Raw genomic sequence first — 18,798 nt, 5'->3', positions numbered from 1 at the left:
TATAACAAACAAACCTTAGTCAGTGGACCACAAGCTCCCTGCTTTGCTCCATTCTGATGAATAGATCCATGAATCTCTTTGTTTTCCTTGTCTGAGCTGGAATCTGTCTCAAAATTGTACAAAATTCTACCATTTTTGTTGCACCGGCAATGTTAGGTTGGGGTGTGAGGGGCTGTAAGCTAGCAGGAGAGAGTGTAACCAAAGGGATGAGCTGAAAGGAGGGAGGTCTACTGTGCGGAAACTCAGAGGTGAATTTCTGATGAACCTCTGCCGCCTCTTTGTCCTACAAAACTACACAAGTTTTTTGATTTAGGCTAAAAAGACATTATCATAATTAAAGAAAGATCAAAAGATGATTGGAGTGGGACTTTAGAGGCTCATCCTGGATCATGAGAAGGATTTAGAGCTGCAGGAAGAGAGAGCATTTTAATTGCATTCTAAGTAAAATGTTAATTGCAGGTGAAGGGTCCTAACATGCACATGAAGAGATGGGGTTAGAATATTGATTTGTATTCATTATTACAGCAAAAAATATATGAGACAAGAGTTCAGACCCGAAGATTCTGTAACACAAGTATTAAGGACACAGGAAAAATATGCAGATTAAATTTAGACATCCTTCAAACAACATCATAGTCTTCTAGTTCAGCTTTGCCATGCGAAGCAGCAGTTACCACAGCTGCAGCCGCCTGAGCTGCAGGGCTCAGAAAACGTTTCTGTTCTGCTCTAATGATACTGATCACTGAAAAGAGACGCTACAAGATGAAGGGAATGGCTTCCTGATGAGTGTAAATGACTGTGGAAGGAAGAACTCCAGCTATAGGAAAAGTGGTTTGCACTTTTTGTACTTTATGAAAGCGTTTGCAGTGCTGTGCCATTGAATCTCTGTTGTTTCTCTCCTCCAACACTGCCTCATCACTCTGGACCCTGAAGAATACACTGTAAGTATATTCAATGCAGTTCATGCACAGACATGAAAGTTTTTATGCTCACCCTGCAGAGTCTGTGGTGCTTTGCTTCCTTTCACTCAACTCCCTTTTTACTTGAAAAGCTTTTAATAAATTGAAATGACACAGAACTCACGACATATTGATTTAGCAGAGAGTGCTGCACTCTACTGCCGCTGCATTAAACATAACTCTTCCTTCATAAAGAAATATTTGAAAGTTGAATCTTAGCTTCTTTTTCCTGCTTAATAAGACACAAAGCACCCCTACTGTCCACCAGCCAGGTCCCTGCAGGCTGACCAGACCCTGAAAACCCCCCAAAAAGCTGACACATTTCAAACACTTCATCAGAGTCGGCCACAGGGCTGCTGTAGTGCAGAGACGAACGGTGGCGGCGTGAATCACGCTGCTTTAGTCTGCAGGGGGAAGAGGAGAGGGGAGGAAGAGGCTGGTGATGTGAGAGCGACAGAATGTTCATGTGGAGCCCAGTTTTGTGTTGGTGTATGAGTCAGGGTTTGAAAAATCCTCCCATGCAGAACTATTTTTGCTGGAAAAAAGACGGAACGACCTTTAACAGCCTGAGTCTTGATTAAAATCTCAACGTAAAGAAAATGGAGGTCACTCCTGCCTAGTTTGGATAATCTATTTTCAAACAGCTCTCTGCAAAAATGTGTCCTCCAATAAAATGTGTTACTAATCTGTTTCTCTTCCCAACACTTTTACCTCTTTTTTTGTAAACAGTGCTCATTCCTGCCCAAGTTCTCCATCCACATAGAGACGAAATATGAGGACAACAAAGGATGCAATGATAATGTGAGTACTCTCTTTTAGAATTAGAAGTTTCTATCAAATTTCTGAAACTTGTTTCTTCATCTGTGTTGCTTTTTTCACTGCTGCTAATAGCTGGCAGGGAACTGGTGGATCGACTCCCACTCAAACCTTTCATGTCTGCCTCTGGCAAAATATAGAATCACTGCTCCTGGAGGATGTTTATCCTGCTCACACGGTTTGGAATAGCAAAAGAAATCTGACTATAAAGGAAAAATCCCCCTATAACCCTTTTTTATTTAAAAAAAATCATTCCCAATAGTGTTTTAAATGATTATTATGACGTTTTTAACACAAATCCCTCAACCTAAATGTCTTAAAAAGCCATTTTTCATGTTGATCTGAAGCCTCTTTTTCCGAAATCTCCTCTGAGGGGGCGTGGCTTTTGATGCTGAGCTGAGTAACCCCGCCCCCGATACCCCCCCTGTCTGATTGTGATAGCTCTAGTGTAAATATTCACCGCTGCTACATCAAAAATGATAGTGCTGAAGTGTTTTCTTGGAGGAACAGACCCAGAGGAGCGGTTGTGTTTAGGATTGTGGTTATGGTGTAGGGTTAAACTACCAAGTGCTTCCTGAGTGTGGCTCAGGGATCCAATTTGGACAACATATTTCTGACAGCTAAAATACGTTTACCTTTCATTTTAATTTTAAATATGTGTAGCCAACTAAAAAAAAATTAATCCTCGGACACAATTAAAATGTGAGAAGGCTATACGATAACGCACATTTTTGCTGCATGCCTGACATGTAATTCAATCACTTTTTCTTCTGGTCAAATATAAATATGTTCCAAAAATACAATTTTTTGCTGCAGCGCTAATGTTAGCTTGGGGTTGCAAGGGGCTGTAAGCTAGTGGGAGAGCATGTAAAAAAACAAAAAACAAACAAAAAAAAGGATGATGGAAAAGGAAGGAAGGCTCACTCTATGTCAATGGATGTCCACAACTCAGATTCAAATTTCTAATGAACTCCTGTGTCCTATGTCCCACAAAATCATTTGGCTTAAACAGCAAAATCATAATTAAAGGACCAATAGATCAAAAGATGATTGGAGTGAGACTTTATTGAAGCAGAAGGTAAATTAGAGTAGCTGACAACAAGCTTCACAGCCAGGTGTGTGACAGGAAATAAGACCCCGAAGAGACTACTCCCTTTCAAAATACAACAGTGTAAATATCTCACATAAACAAACTTCCTTCTTTGTTCAAACAAAGCAGGAAATTCCATCAAAGAGGTCAAAAAAGTGTCATGAAAGAACAGCCAAACCAATTTGCTATATAAATATAAAACCCTCTACAGAAGAAAGGAAAAGGGTGAGACTACACAGCAACAAATGACAACTTTAGTCGTTGTTTAGAGAAGATATGGAAGATGATAAGTTTAAATGATGTATTCAGGATGAGTGAATGAAAAAGGAAGAGAAGACATTGTTTGGGATCATGTCAGACATAAGAATGACCCTCTGAATCCCACGTTAGTCAATGACTGGTGTTTGGATGTCAGGGAAAAGAACATGCTGGTTTGAAGTGCTCACAAGAAAAAATGATTTTTTTTTCCATTTGATGAAGGTAAAAACTGTTTTTGAAAGATGATTACAGTGTGAGAAATAAAAATGGGCATTTATCGAAACCTAAACTAAGTAAAAAAATAAAAAAATAAAGATACCCAGAAGAGAACTTAACTTTTGAGATACTTACATGGTTTTTAAAGCTTTTTTGTTTTTGTTCAATTTTTTAGCTTTTCAGTGGAGCCCTGCGACAGACTGGTGACCCGTCCAGGGTGTTTCCTGCCTTCCCCCATTATTAGCCCTGTTAGGCTCCGGTAGGACGCAACAAAAAGTATGGGGTACCTCAAGGTTCAGTCTTGGGTCCAAAATTATTTATCCTTTACACAATGAAATTACCAGCACATCCAAATTATTAAAATGCATATTATTTCTGGATAAAGAAATTAAAGATATAAAAACAATTTGTGCCTTTAACAGTGTTATCAAGTGGGAGATCTTAAGCAAATATTAGAGATAAGTTGTAGAAATTTTTTTTCATAAAACTGTTGTTGTTTAGACAACTGTTTATCTAAATGTGTATGTGTTTTTGTTAAATATACCTATGTAAAAAATCGTCCTGATTTTTCTTGTTTGATGCATTTTGATTTCATTTGGTTGATTTAGTAATAGGGGCAGATGATATATGTTTTCTTCTTTCTGCTCCTTTTCATTTATTAACTGTTTTATGCTTATATAGTACTATTTTGATTATATGTATTGTTACTAAATGAAATAAAATTAATAATTAATAAATAAACGGTTAAGAAGATGAATGAAGGTTAAAGAGGGGGAATTCCATACTTGCTGGGGTTTCTAGTGTTCTTTTAGACTACGGTCACATATCCCAAAATGCCACTTCGTGGCGACCTAAATGCCAGTTTTTCAGCAAAATTTGGCAGGTGGCCGCGGGATGGCATTGGTAATCGGAGGCAGTAGTCACATTTTTATATGGCACGCAGCGACCGCGAAAAAAAGTTAACATTTGATGGACGAATTTTTTCACATCGGGCAGTGACCGCCCGAGCAAATTTGGAGTTTGTGCCGTGGCAGTCTAGTGATAGGCGGGTGGAAGGAAGGCAGTAGCGCGATGTTTACTGATGGGAGGGTTTGCAAGGTCCCCAAAACTGACTCATTGACTCCCAGACCTCATGATGAAGAAGGCTGTCGTCTTTAAACACAGTTTAGAAATAGAGGATGTCTACTACAGCAGAGCTGTATGAATAGTATTTTAGCTGTGTTAATAATCAGTCATCAAGAGTGCCATGTGGATGTAGTCCATCTATGGCTAAAAGGAGGAATTGAACAGCCGTCAGGAGTTCTGAGAGATCACTACAGACCGCTCCACTCATGGATGGCTCATGTAATTGAAGTTGTTAGAGAGCACACAGGACTCTCCAGTTGAAGAGGATTAGTCAGAGTGTAGATACGAGGTGCTTGGCCGTGAGTCGTCAATAGGTTTATGAGTCCACTCCCATTGGTTCCAGCTGGTTAGGATGTGAAAAACATTGGTGAAAATCAGGCGTGCACAATATATTGCAAATTTATCGTCATAGCAATATCAGCATGTGCAATACACGTATGGAGAAAGACGGCTTAAATGCAATAAATGTTTACCATAAATGTTCACACAAAACAATCTTATGGTAGCTTGACATATTTAACAACTTAAACGTTTTTTTTCACATTTGACCAACCAGATGGACCTTTTTATGTTTGATACTCGCCCCTATATGTAGACGTGGAGTGTAATTTAAGTTCTTTTGAATTTATTTAAATTTTTTTATATCGTGCAGGACTTGCAAAAATAATTAAAATCTTTCTGATGAGGCAGATTTATTATTTTTTTTTGTTAAGAAAGCTTTTCATTTATGCTTTTTCTTCTGTTTGCTCCTGTTTGAAAATGTTTGCATGATGTTGACAGGCTAAAAACAAGTCAATTTATACAATTATAGACCATTATTATACCATAAAGACAATCCGGGATTACTGAAATGATTTGGACTCAACTGGATTATAACAATTGTAATTTTAACCCCTTAATACCTGTTGTCTCAAATATCCGACAAACCAAATTAGCTATAAAATTAACTAAATGTAGAATTTAACTTAAAGCAAAAACACAAGTGAATATCTTTTTTTATGTCTTAAAGAACTTGGTTGGATGTTTTTAGTGTATTTGTATAGGGTCTTGTGACATTTGTGGTTGTAAAATGTAATTTTAGTGATTAATTCAGTGTAATTAAGGCCGACACAGGTGGTTCTGTTTCTTCCTATTTGTAAATTTCTAAATTTCTTACATGTTTAATTAGCTGTTTATTCATTTGCAGTTCTTGTAAAAGTCCTTGACCCTCTCCACTGACCACGTTCAGACTTTGCAGGCCTCTGCACCAGACAGAAACTCTTCAGAAATGGAAAAGAGTCTGAATAAAAACCAGTTTCCAGTTTGGAACAGAACACAACTGTTCAGGATTGACCACAAGGAGCCTCTTCAACCGAAATCTGCTGCATAGTTGGGATGCCAGTAAACAGAAAAGACCCATTTATTGAATTTTTTTAGTGGCTCCTCACTGATGTGACCAAGTAGTTTATAGTTTACTCATAAAGCGTGGAGACAGACTGAAGGTTCGAGGACTCTGTCGGACTCCAGTCCTCGAGGGCCGACATCCTGCAGGTTTTTGTAAAAAAACAGCTCTACCTGCTGCTGATCATCTGGATCAGGTGTGTTTTCAGAGGTGGAGCAGGAAACCATGTAGAAACTGTCCCTCTAAACCTGGGTTTGACCCTGTGGTTGACATGAGACAAGATGACATGTCAGCCGTTAATATTCAAACGTCCGTCCCGTCTGCACACTTAAGTTTGCCCACTCCTGCCTTACATGTTCACTGACTTTGATGTTTGGTTGTTTTTAATTGAGGAAGGATTGGGCTTGAGCAATAGTATTATGTTTTTTAAGAATAACTCTGCTCCTCGTCGGTTTATCGTGAGCAGGCAGTAAATCTGTCTGAGCTCAGCATGCGTCTGGATGTCTTTGTTACGTCACCAGCACTGGAAGCTGCTCATGCTTGTGCTTTATTTTACTTCAAAACATTATAATTAGACAACATTTTGCAGGATTGTTCTTTTTTTAACAGATTTTAGCCTCTTTTTTTCATCCTGTTTGTGCTTTTAATCCGTATTCTGCCCTTTCAATGTACTGTTTTATTCTTGACGGACATTCTGCTCCTTCAAAGGATCCCACAACACTACGGTTCTCGTCTGTGGATGTCCAGAGGTTTTATCTTACTAAGCTCAGCAGTCTGTTTGTTTTCTCTCCATCTGCACTGAATTCTGGCTCTGGCCTCTGTGTTGTTGCAGCTGTCTCAGATTGATTTGTTTTCCTTTTTGCTACCATGTGGAGTTAAGCTCTTTTGACCTCTTAAGAGCTTACATTTCATCTTCAAAATGTAAATACTGTACCTGTAGTCTAAACACAAATCTCTTACTGATTTACAGATGAACAGCATTTGATGCAGCTGCATTAGCCACGTCTTTATGGATTTGAATGTCTTCTTGTTCAAGCGAGAGGCTGTTCTCTGAAATCCCATTTGTTATGTAACCGCTTTGATTTATCCTGGTCAAATGGACTTCTGGATGGGGCTACGTGACCTGTGCCTGTGGCTGCTGCTCCACATTTACATGTTGAAACAGAACAAATGGTTACTGTATTTGCTACAGCATCACTCTTCACCGCTCTTTTTTTTTCTCCTCGGGTGATTAATTTTCTAGCTATTTTTTACCTTAAAATCCTATTATAAGGTTTTGGAAAACTTGCTTCTGTCCCTTGAAGCAGTGACAAAGTGAAAAAAGCCAAATTCTAGACAAAAACAAATTGAAAAATGAATTGATCAAATCAATCATTGTTTATGTAGCACTTTTCATACAATCCAAAGTGCTTGTATGCCAAAAATGATTAACATAAAACTAGCACAATAATTTAAGAATGCAGTGGCTCATAAAAAGTAAAGACATTTATAAAAGCAAAAGCAAAATAATACAATAAAATAAACAACAAAATTTTAAAATAAGTGTTAAAATTAGTTAATAATAATCAGTGTAAATCCTAAATTAAAGAAATAAAAATGTATAATAAAATTAGCTAAAAACCAGGTTAAAAAGACGAGTCTTTAGCCTTTTCTTTAAAATATCTACGTTCTCTGCGACTCCCAGATCCTGTTGTTGGTCATATGGGAGCAGAATTTTGCTGAATTTAACTAAAACAATTGTTTTTCTACTGTTTGAATCAATCAATCAATCAATTTTACTTATTAAAAGTCCTTTCCTGTGTGCAGCTCGAGGCGCTCTACACAGAAAAACAAACAACAAAATACAACAAAGGCAAAATAATAAAATGAAAATGTGTTTTAATATATTAAGGCAAAAGTAAATTAAAATCAATACATTAAGCGCTCATCGTCTCAAATATGTGACAAACCAAATCAGCCATAAAATTACTTACATGTTGGATTTATTTTAAACCAAAAACAATAAGTGAATATATTTTTTTCATAGCTGCAAATAAATCCAGGCATTAAAAGGGATAAAAACTGTTTTATTACATATACGGTTGCATCATAAAGTATGTGAACTCTTAGGGTTTACTTGGCTTTCTGCATGACTTTGTCGTAAAATAAGTTCTGATCTTCATCTAAGTCACATGACTGGATAAACACAGTTTGTTTAAACCAATACAACACAACAACATTGAAGTTTTTTGAGGTTTTATTGTGTAATCATTAAAATTCAAGGGTGGGAAAAATATGTGAACCCTTAGATTTAACAACAGGTTGACCCTTCTTTGACAGTAATACTTCAACCAAGGTGAAGTTGGATTAGTTCAGGAAATTCGACTGTGTGTTTATCATGATGGGAGTGAAGATCAGAACATATTTTATGACAAATTCATGCAGAAATCCAAAGGATTCACATACTTTATCTTGCAACTGTAACAGATAAGATGATCTAAAAGCATGTTAAAAAGGTGGATCTTCTTAAAACCCTCTACGCTGTCTGTGGCCCTGAGGCTCTCTGGAAGAAAAACGGAAGGCAAACAGTCCCACAAGCATACACGAGAAAGGGTTCCTTTACGGTCAAGAAGGAAATCAAGCTGAAAAGTTGTGTGTGATCAGCAGCTAATGATGATGAAAAATGCCAGCAATGAGTGTGGACAGCTGGCTGAACATATGACTGCAGTCAGTGCTGTGTCACCTAACATTTAAATGAACAGAGCGCCCCCTGGTGGTGATGCAGGTGTCGCGCCGCTGCTTTGTGTGGATGGTGAACAGCATCAGCGAAGGGGCTGGAATAAACCTGTGACCTCACTGACATTCTGACAGAGCTCTGGATAACCAGAGCGTCTTTGCCTCTTTCAGATCTTTGACACGGAGCTGAAGGATCAGGAGAGAGAGGTGTGCTTCGTTGACATCGTCTACGATGAGATCCCTGAGCGCTACTACAAAGAGTCAGAGGTGATTTATGTGTGAAGAAAGTCACCGTCTGAGAATGAAATCTTGTGTCTGATACTAATGTCAATGGTACATCTCAAATTGCATAATACTAAAAAATGTTAGTTCAGTTATACAGTTTATTTTAGATTTACATGACTCAACCGATAGGAAAACCTAAGATTCTACATTTTTTTCCAATGATATTTTCACAATACTTAGTTCTTTATTGAAACCTTTTAGGTGTTTTAATGACCATCATAATTTTGCTAATTAAACCCTCTTTCATTCAATTCAAGTCACTATTACTGTATTAAAGATGAATTTTAGTTTATTAAACTGAAACATAGTAATTGTAAGTTCAGTCGTTTAATGTAAAGTCCTAACACCTCGGACCATTCCTGTGGATGTTCTCTCCCACCAACGATGCAGGACCTGAGGTATTTCAGGTCAGAGAAGACGTCGCGGGGAATGCTGCAGGAAGGCTGGAGGGACACGCAGGAACCCATCATGTGCTCTTATAAACTGGTCACCGTCAAGTTTGAGGTGTGGGGCCTGCAGACACGAGTGGAGCAGTTTGTGCACAAGGTGAGAGGTCAACCGCTATGTAATGAGTAGTGAAGGAATTGGGACATAGTCTTAGTCTTTGCAGAGATGACAAAATGGGTTTTTAGCCAAGTTCAAATAAATTGTTTGTTCAAGTAAACAGTCTTGCCCTTGTTTTTATATTTGAAAACACTACAATAGTTATAAATTAAATGAGATCAACACAATAATGCATGTATTTATATATATATATATATATATACATATATATAAAACACACATTTTTTTCTGCAGTTAATTAATCATGATTAATGTACACCCCCTATTCGGATTACATTCAAGTTTTGTTTTAGTTTCTTACCACATGGGTCCCAGTTCAAATATACAGTACCCCTTCCCACGTATGCAAAAGTGGCTCAGAAACACCAGAATACATTAAATCAGTTTGTGGTAAATACCTTCCAGACCGTCTATCACTCAAGCAGATGGGAATCATTTTAACGCAGCTGCTTATAAACAGTTTTTTTCAGAGGAAGAGTCGTGTTGTTCCAACAACATCTGACATTAGTTTGTGCTGCTCCTCCTAAGTACTCGTCTGATTTATTAAAGTGTCACAGTGAAGTTCCTGTTGAAGAGTGTGCGTCTGTGTTGCAGGTGGTCCGGGATGTGCTGCTGCTGGGACACAGACAGGCGTTTGCCTGGGTTGATGAGTGGATAGGTAGGCCTGCAAGAATATTTCTGAGATGTTTCCATATCTGTTGTCCAGGAGTCCTCTCCATGTATCGAGCATTTACATTGCAGGCCTGTCGCTCAGTGTTCTTTCTCTAAGCCGTCGTCTGTGTTGATTGTGTGAGTCCTTGTAGTCCTACTGCTCCACCTCTCTCCTGAGCATGGACCCTCCACTTCCCACTCACCCACCACTGACAGACTCTGTCGGGAGTGTCAGCAGTTGCTTCAGTCTAAAGTTCGAGGCTGTCTTTTACTCCACTGCTTTATGATTCTGGGAGTTTGGTTATGAAATCCAAAATTGGCCTTGGATGAGGAAATGTGTGCGTTTACTGAAGCATAAATGCTGCCTGTCTGTCTCCTCCTGTCTGCACATGAGGCCGCCCTGTGTGCCCCTCGAGTGTCTGCAACCCATTTACTCACTCAGCTGTTCAGCTTTTTGCATAACTGCAAGGCTCACACATAATAAGCCCATTATCGTTGGTACCAAACTAACCTTAATACTCCTTTCTCTCTGAAAATTCAATTCTCATAAAACTATTTCTTTGTGGAATGATTTTCTTCCCTCATCTTTTTATTAAAAACATGGTTTATTTTGTGTTGCCTGTTGGGTCAATTAAACATCGGGTGTTTCTCTGGCACTTCCTTCATCTTGAAGCTCACTTGATCCTCCTCTCTTCCTGGTGTGGTTGGGATTTGTCCTGCCTTGTCCTGCACACTTTCCTCAGCCCCGCGTCAAGCTCTCGGTTCTGCCTCAAAGCCTAACATTAGTGGCACTCGTCTCCTTCACTGTCTCTTGTTGGAGTGCATTGTGGATGAGTTACAGCCTGTCCATCCCCCGCTGCTCCCCTCCCCCACCTTCTTCCAGATATGACTTTGGATGACGTGCGGGATTACGAGAGACAAATGCATGAGAAAACCAACATTAAAGTTTGCCATGAGCAGCAAGAGCATTCGGCAACAAACCCACCTACTCTGGATGACATAGAGATCCATGACAAAGCAAGTGTATGTCTCTTTCATTGTTTTGCTCCATGTTTCATCCCATTACAGCTTCTTGTAACTGTGCTCATGGTCCTACTCACGTGTCTCAAAATGGTCAAACTAACTCTTGTTTTAAGTAAGGATTTTTTTGCTCATCCTTGTAGATATTAAAGACAAATAAATCATAGAATGCTAGATTTTAAACTCCATTTTCAGACCTTGGATCCAACATGTTTTCACCCTGAGTAAGTATTATTTGAAAGTTGTGGCTAATTTCCCAAAAAAGGTTAAAGGTAATATTTCACTATGCTCACACTTGAAAGCATGCCATCTTTTAAAATAATAAGAAAAATATTCCAATTATTGACCATTTTTGTTGTCACTAATTTGAGTATTTAACACATTTGTACACAAATGTTGGTAAATATTTGCCTGGAGAATTAAGAAAAAAATGATCCACATTTGTTTAACCCATATTATCATGCAGAAAAAAACTTCAGAGTTGAGTTTGTTCTTTTATGTTTATACGTCATTGAGCTTAGAGAATTGATTCATAGACACAAGAATATAATTTTTTGAACTAACACAGACTTTATTTTGTTTTCTTCAAGTTGTTGAAATATACTAATAAGGACTTGCACTCACCGGCCACTTTATTAGATGCACCTTGCTAGTAACTTTTATCTTCAGAACTGCCTTAATCCTTGGTGGCATAGATTCAACAAGTACTGGAAACATTCCTCAGAGAGTTTGGTTCATATTAACATGATGCCATCATGCAGTTGCTGCAGATTTATTGGTTGAACATCCATCTTTCCAATCTCCACATCCCAAAGGTGTTTTATTGGGTTGACATCTGGTGACTGTGGAGGTCATTAGAGTCCAGTGGTCGTGTTCAAGAAACCAGTCTGAGATGATTCCAACTTTATGACATGGACCTTATCCTGCAGGGAGTATCCATAAGGGATGGACATGGTCAACAGCAATACTTAAGTAGACTGTGGTGTAACCATGCTCAGTTGGGACTAAGAGGCCCAAAGTGTTCCAAGAAAATATCCCCCACATCATAACACCACCACCAGCCTGTACCGTTGACACAAGGCTGAATGGATCCATGCTTCCATGTTGTCAATGCCAAATTCTGACCCTACCATTTGAATGTCACAGTAGAAATGGAGACTCATCAGACCAGACAATGATTTTTCCATCTTCTATTGTCCAATTCTGGTGAGCTTGTGTGAATTGTAGCCTCAGTTTCCTGTTCTTGGCAAAATGGAGTGATACCCGGTGTGTTCTTCTGCTTCTTTAGTCCATCTGATTGATTTATTTCAAGCATAGATTGTGAAAAATACAGGACAAAACACACAAATATTTCAAACTCATTACAGAAATAATGACATGAATTTATTAGAAAATAGAAAAACAAACAAAAACAAAACTCACTTACATCACATTTGATTAATTAGATATCGTAATTATTAACTAAAGTCAAGTAGGGTTTGATTGCTTGAAAAGGAGTTGGAAGAAGCAAACTTATATAATCCCACCCCTACTCCATCTTCCTCAAGGTTGGACGTGTTGTGCGTTCAGAGATGTTCTCCTGCAGACCTCAGTTGTAACCTGTGGCTATTTGAGTTGCTGTTGGTTTTCTATTAGCTGGAACCAGTCTGGCTGTTCTCTTCTGACCTTTGACATCAACAAGACATTTCTGCCCAAAGAACTGATACTCACTGGATATTTTCTCTTTTTCTGACCATTCTCTGTAAACCCTAGAGATGGTTGTGGGTGAAAATCCCAGTAGATCAGCAGTTTCTGAAATACTCCGACTAGCCCGTCTGGCACCAGCAACTAAACCACGTTCGAAGTCCATTCAATCACCTTAGTTCCTCATTCTGATGCTCGTCTTGACCATGTCTACATGACTAAATGTATTTAGTTGCTCCCATGTGATTGGATGATTTGAAATTTGCGTCAACAAGCAGTTAACCAGGAGTGTCTAGGAGTGTTATGGCCATGGTGTAGGGGTGCAGCGGTCAACCTCTGATCGGAATATCACAGGTTAGGTACCCCCCAATGTGTTGAAGTGTCCTTGGCCAAGACACTGAACCCCTCTTGCTCGTGGTTGCTATAGGCTGGCATCAGTGTTCAGTGTGTGAATAGGACTGTGACTTCATTTATCAGTATATGCCATTTACCATTTAATAAAGTGGCCAGTGAGTGTAGATCCTAGTGTTTATACTATTTTGTAAGAAAATACTTGATGGGATTTTGTTTGAAGAAGTGATCTGAATTTAACATTTTTGTCATAAAACTTTTGGCAAAAATTCACCTGGAATCAGAGATACTCTCATAGACAGACCCTGGCACTCCCTCTATGTCTTTTTCTGATCATAACTTTATTTCTCTCTAATCCAGACATGACGATGGATGAGGTGAGAGAGTTTGAGCGCAACATTCAGGAGGCCACCAACCAGAAGATCGGGATGTTCCCCCCATCGATCTCCATCAGCGAGACGCCCCTCTCCTCCTGTGCCCTCACCGGGCCTGCCAGCGCCCCCTCAACCCCCATGTGCACCGACGCTCCAGAGTCCCTGTCTGTCCCCAAAGACCGACCCCGCAAAAAGTCCGCTCCAGAAACCCTGACCCTTCCGGACCACGCCTCGCAAGGCTCTTCCTCAAACCTGCTACCTGATTCCAACCACCTCCAGTCGCCCACTTCTCCTTCCAACTCTGACGATGCTGAACAGAGCGAACAGCAGGACTGAGGAGCGTGCCCCCACCCCCTGTTTTTTATTCCCGCTTTACCAGGTCTTTTGAGTCCAATCAAACAAGCCTAGCCTCCAAACAGTGCCCTGACATTTAACTTCTTTAGCCATATTCGATGATTCGCCATAGTCTTCACAGTTTTCATTGTCACTGAAGCCATCCAAGTTTAACCACAGGTCACTTCTGTTCAAGCAAGACTTTCATTCAAAATCCTCACATTTATCTAGTGGTCTGTTTAACAAATAGACCAGTGTCTATCTTTGTTCTAGCTAGTTAAACTGACTCCAATCTAATGATCACTTAAGGGAGTTGCCTTGACAGAAATAAAATGAAATGTATATTATATTTGGTTCAAAAATCAGCTGATCGACTCAGACTTGAAGTTGCACAGTAGAGAACATTTGCTAGAATAAGACTTACCGGAAATACAGCCAGGAATCTTCGCAATCATCTGTTTCATCGCATAAAAGATGCAAGACCAGTACAATCATGGCGTGAACACACCTCAGGTCTCCAGACTCTACCTGGCTAACACTCCAAAGGCAGGGCTGTTACTCTTCCTTCCTCCCCCTGCTTGTTGCCAAACACTTGAATTTTATACCTCCAAAGATACAACAATCCATTCCCGTTTCTTCACTTCTAAATCCCCACAGTTGTTTACACATAACAGGCCTTCCTGTCTCCAGTTAAAGTTCTTAGGTCAGGACAGATTAGTTACTGACAGACGTTTATATTTTGCTTTTTTTTTTTTAAATCTATCTGCGTACTATGGAAGTACTTCCTCATGACGGGTCAAGTGTTGCCTGAAACTAATGCTGGACATTTCTTATGATGTAAATTCCATCCGCTTTGACCTAACAAGCTGGAACAAGGCCATTTTAGGGAGTTGTCAGTCACAGACTGATTCATGGGAAATCAAAAGCCAATGATGCTTTGAGAAGAGAAAATTCATCAGGTGCACCCTGAACAGAAGAACTTGGCCCCTTTAGTGATGGGTCCACAGCCATGATGGTGGTTGAGATTTTTTCTCAAATCCCCCCGGTTCTTATTAGTTTCCCTCATAGTATTCAACCAGAAAGGTTTATATGCTGCATGAAGTGTTGACAACAAAAGCTCATATTGTAAGAAGTATTTATCTGCTTTAGGGTTGGTAGTAGGAAGTCTGAGCATAAAACATGAGCCTCTGCAGAGGGTAGATGGCCAGACTCTGAACCCTCTGAACTCAGTGCCTCTGCATGCTGCACCACTCTGGTGTCAGCTCCCAGAAGTCCACCTCACATCCCAAATTCTGCATTTGAACTTAATGTCTCTCAGCTTGGTGGAGAGTTGCTCAGTTTTCTTACAATCTGATCATGCCTTTGCACCCCGGCTAAGGCCGAGGAAGAGCGTCTCGTGGAGCATGAGCTTCGTGTCATGACTGAGGTGAAGAGGAATTTAATTCTCTCATAGTTCAAACTCTACTTTCTTAAGATTGGCAAAATTCCACCTAAAAACTTATTTTCCTTGAGTTAAATCAAACAATTTTAAACATCTTTTTGCAAGTCAGATTCTATGCAGATGTCATTCATTATTAAAGAAAATAAAAAGCCATCAAAGCAGCTGTTTATTAGACCACAAGGGAGATGATGTAAAGGTAATTTTTTTTCTTCTGTTTTGTTCCCAATTTTAGTTTTTATCTAAATTGATTTTTGTGAGTAAAAAGGGTTTTAAAGTCTTATGCGTAACAGGCTGTTCAGCCTCAGATGTGCTCCTGCTTATTAAACACATTCTAACTCCCGAGTCGTCACATATTGACGTTTGGTTAAGGACCCCTCTGCGTCACTTTTTGACATTTTGGGCGTCCCCAAGTTGTTGTTTTTTGACGTACCGGCTGTTCCCATTAAATTACGGGTCCCTGACCTCCGAGACGTAAACCAGAACCGGTTCAGAACCGTGACACGTAGCACACCGGTACCCTAACCCGACACTGGATTAGATGGGGCACCGGACTTGAACCGGTACCAGACGCGGTACCAGATTTGAACCAGTACCGGGTAAAGATTCGGGTACCGGTTACTGGGTGAGAGTACTGGTACTGGACACATACTGAGGACCAATGTGCATCCGTTACTGCGTCCCAAGGGGTTGCAGACCCTTGATTTTACGAATAGCCAGGACGGCAAAAATGAGAAGTTGGAGACACTCAAAACAACAAAAAGTGACGCGGAAGGGGCCTAACGCTAGGTTCACACTGGAACCAGAAGTTTCCGCAGAGCGGAGTACGTGCAGTGTCCGCGCTCTCCTGCAATTCACACCATTTTCCGCGATGGTTGACAGGGGCTTCTACTAGAGCTTTTTTTGTTTTTGCCATCCTGGGTAAGTTAATAATAACCTAAAAATATTACCCCATGTTTCTGTTAAGAAGAAGCAAGTAGTATGTTAGCCTACACCTCTTTAATTTATCTGTTGTTGAGTCACAGGGAGAAGTGTGTGTGTGTGTCTGTTTTTCTGTGTGTTGTGGTTGTGTGTTAAAACATGGTCGTATTTGTTAATCATTGTGTTTTATGCTGAAAAAATGGGTACATTTTGAAAATAAACCGTATTTTCCCATGTACTGTATCTTGATGTAACTTCGCGGCTCACGCATAAAATAGACCAGATGATAAAACGATCGACTGCACGGCGTGAGTCTTCTGCGGAGGACCGTGGCGCTCCGCGTCTGGTGTGAACCGGGTGTTAACCAAACGTCAAAAAGAGATGACTTGGGGATGAGAATGTGTCGTCTTATGTGGTGGCTTCTGTGAGGTGGGAGTCTTTCATCCAGAAACCTGGCAGTGAAGCTCATGCTCTGATGCAGCCGCGTGCGACACAAGCATATCCAAGCATAACATTATGCTCTGTTGTGTCCGGACTAACTCGCGTTCTCTCCCTTCCTCCTGCAGTTACGATTCGAACAGTGCAAATGCCTTTAGCACTTTCCGGTCTGTGACACCTTAATGACAATGAAGGAATGTGTTCTTGTGTTGTTGGACCAACATCCTCTAATACATCATTGACTCAGAAGATACAGGCTGAAGGAGGCTGCGGTCTTCCCATACAGTTTTGTTAAGAATTTGTACAGTTTCTCACTTGCATTTGTTACTAAACTGTAGCTATATATCTGTAACCATTGCTTTTGTCTTTTGAGGTTAACATAAAGCAGTATCCAGCCTCCCTGTATGGATCGAACCTGTTCGGTTCAAAGCGCTCACATGTTTGGGACAGACCTCTTCTCCTGCCGGGGAAACGGGACATTTGGATCCAGCACAGAATATTAAAATAATGCAACGTGTATGTGAGAGGTTATCTCTGCTCTGTTTAAAAGAGTGACACAAAAGCTTCTTGTAAATACTGCTGATGAGGATTATTCCAGTGTTTTCTTACAACCATGCTGTCCCAGGTTCTATTGCTATATGACATGAATGTGCTCGGAGGTTGAGAACGTTTTTGTGATGAAGATGGCATTTCTTTTTTATTTTATTTTATTTTTTAGACTTGAAAGAAATCTCCAGTGTCTTTTTGTCATCTGAACATATGGAAGTCACTTAAGTTTCTTCTTATTATAGTGGTGCACTTTCTGCTCCCGTATTGCTTCTGATCGTCGTTCGGGCCAAGAACTGTTTTGGGGAAAACTGTTAAAGAAATTGGCGCTTTGCATTTTAGTGATGCGGCTGCTGTGATGTCCACATGCGATGTTAGTGGGTGGGTTGGGGGGGCTGTTTGGAGTTCTGTTCTCTCTTGCGTAGTAAACCTGCTGTACTTTGATTTTGTGAGTGCTGTAACATTTGAAGGCAAGCATTTATTTAGCGTTTCTTTGCATAGAAGGACCAAGAGTTGGGCTCCTCTTCCTCCCGGTGGGGTTCAGACGGCCCACCGTCTGAGTGGATCCGCAGGTGTGTGAACGTGTGTGAGAGTGTGTGTGAGTGAAGCACACCCCAGAGGTGCCATCCACGGTCAGCTGCTGGAAGTTGCTCTTTGTTCTTCCACTTTAACTAGTATTGTTCTTGTTATTTTTATGACCCTTTGAGGTTCATTCGGTTGTTTCTTGTAACGATTGCTTGACTTTTTCTGAAACTGATAATTAAACTTTATTAGCTATTGTTGAGGTGTCTTTTTTTACTTTTACTATTATTGCATAAAAATACTCTGCTCTTGGAATATAAAAAGAAAAACATGTTATGTTTTTTCAGTCCAAAGAGAGGGTGACTCCTATTTCATATATTTCATACCCAAACACCCAAGTCTATTCTAGTCTAAAAGAAAAAGTATTGTAGAAAAGAAAAAATAGACTCACAAAATGATATGGTGGTTATATCAAAACTACCTGATCTTCCAGAGACCTTTTATGTTTCTGCATAAGGACAATGTTACATAACACACGTCAAAAAGGACCACACCAAGAGTTTACCATGTTTTCTGACTTGAATCTTGCTGAAAACCTCAAATTTGACCCAACACAATCCTCCTAAACCCTTAAAGCTGAGCTGTTAAAGTTTTTACAGTTTTTTTGAAAACTGGAGAAAATGCCAAATGGTGTTTAAAAATACCTGCAGACTAAGATTATAACACCAAATACTGATTTATAAACTTCTTGAATCATAATATTAGTGGGCTATTTCGTTTGTGATTATAAATATTTTTTTTCCATTATTAAGCTCGTAAATTTATTAAGCTGTGTGTTTTTTGTTTTTGTTTTTTTTGCTCTAAATCAGTGGTCCCACACCGGTCCGCGGCCACAGACCGAAAAAAATAAATAAATCTGCCAACTTAATTATGTCCCTTTAGTTTATTTTCTGATCCTGAATGAAGTTTTGAAAAACTGCCAGATCCTGTTGACAATATCCTTCTTGGTCACACGACTTAGAATGGCTACCCAGATTTTTTTGTTTTTTATGGCTACCCGGATTGCTAAGCTAGTAGCCCAAAGCTAACAATAAAAAACACAATAAAATGTA

General features: G+C 39.7%; 1 protein-coding gene across 3 annotated transcripts in view; it reads left to right on the top strand.

Annotated features, from left to right (window-relative positions):
* Positions 1–17,946, top strand: part of LOC112137349 (cytoplasmic phosphatidylinositol transfer protein 1) — an 86,267-nt gene extending 68,321 nt beyond the window's left edge. The window contains exons 4-10 of one of the 3 annotated variants that reach the window (XM_024259618.2): positions 934–941; positions 1,689–1,760; positions 8,732–8,827; positions 9,236–9,391; positions 10,004–10,067; positions 10,944–11,083; positions 13,475–17,946. In XM_024259618.2, coding sequence (XP_024115386.1) covers positions 934–941; positions 1,689–1,760; positions 8,732–8,827; positions 9,236–9,391; positions 10,004–10,067; positions 10,944–11,083; positions 13,475–13,480 — 542 coding nt within the window. In that variant the 3' untranslated portion in view covers positions 13,481–17,946. The remainder of the gene's footprint in view (positions 1–933; positions 942–1,688; positions 1,761–8,731; positions 8,828–9,235; positions 9,392–10,003; positions 10,068–10,943; positions 11,084–13,474) is intronic. The other 2 variants (XM_024259619.2, XM_024259617.2) reach the window with 2 other exon arrangements.
* Positions 17,947–18,798: the final 852 nt, after the last annotated feature.

This window comes from Oryzias melastigma, linkage group LG1 (genome assembly GCF_002922805.2).
Source record: "Oryzias melastigma strain HK-1 linkage group LG1, ASM292280v2, whole genome shotgun sequence".
Taxonomy (NCBI): Eukaryota; Metazoa; Chordata; class Actinopteri; order Beloniformes; family Adrianichthyidae; genus Oryzias; species Oryzias melastigma.
The sequence above is the reverse complement of the archived record's forward strand: the minus strand, read 5'-3'. Positions and strand labels throughout refer to the sequence as shown.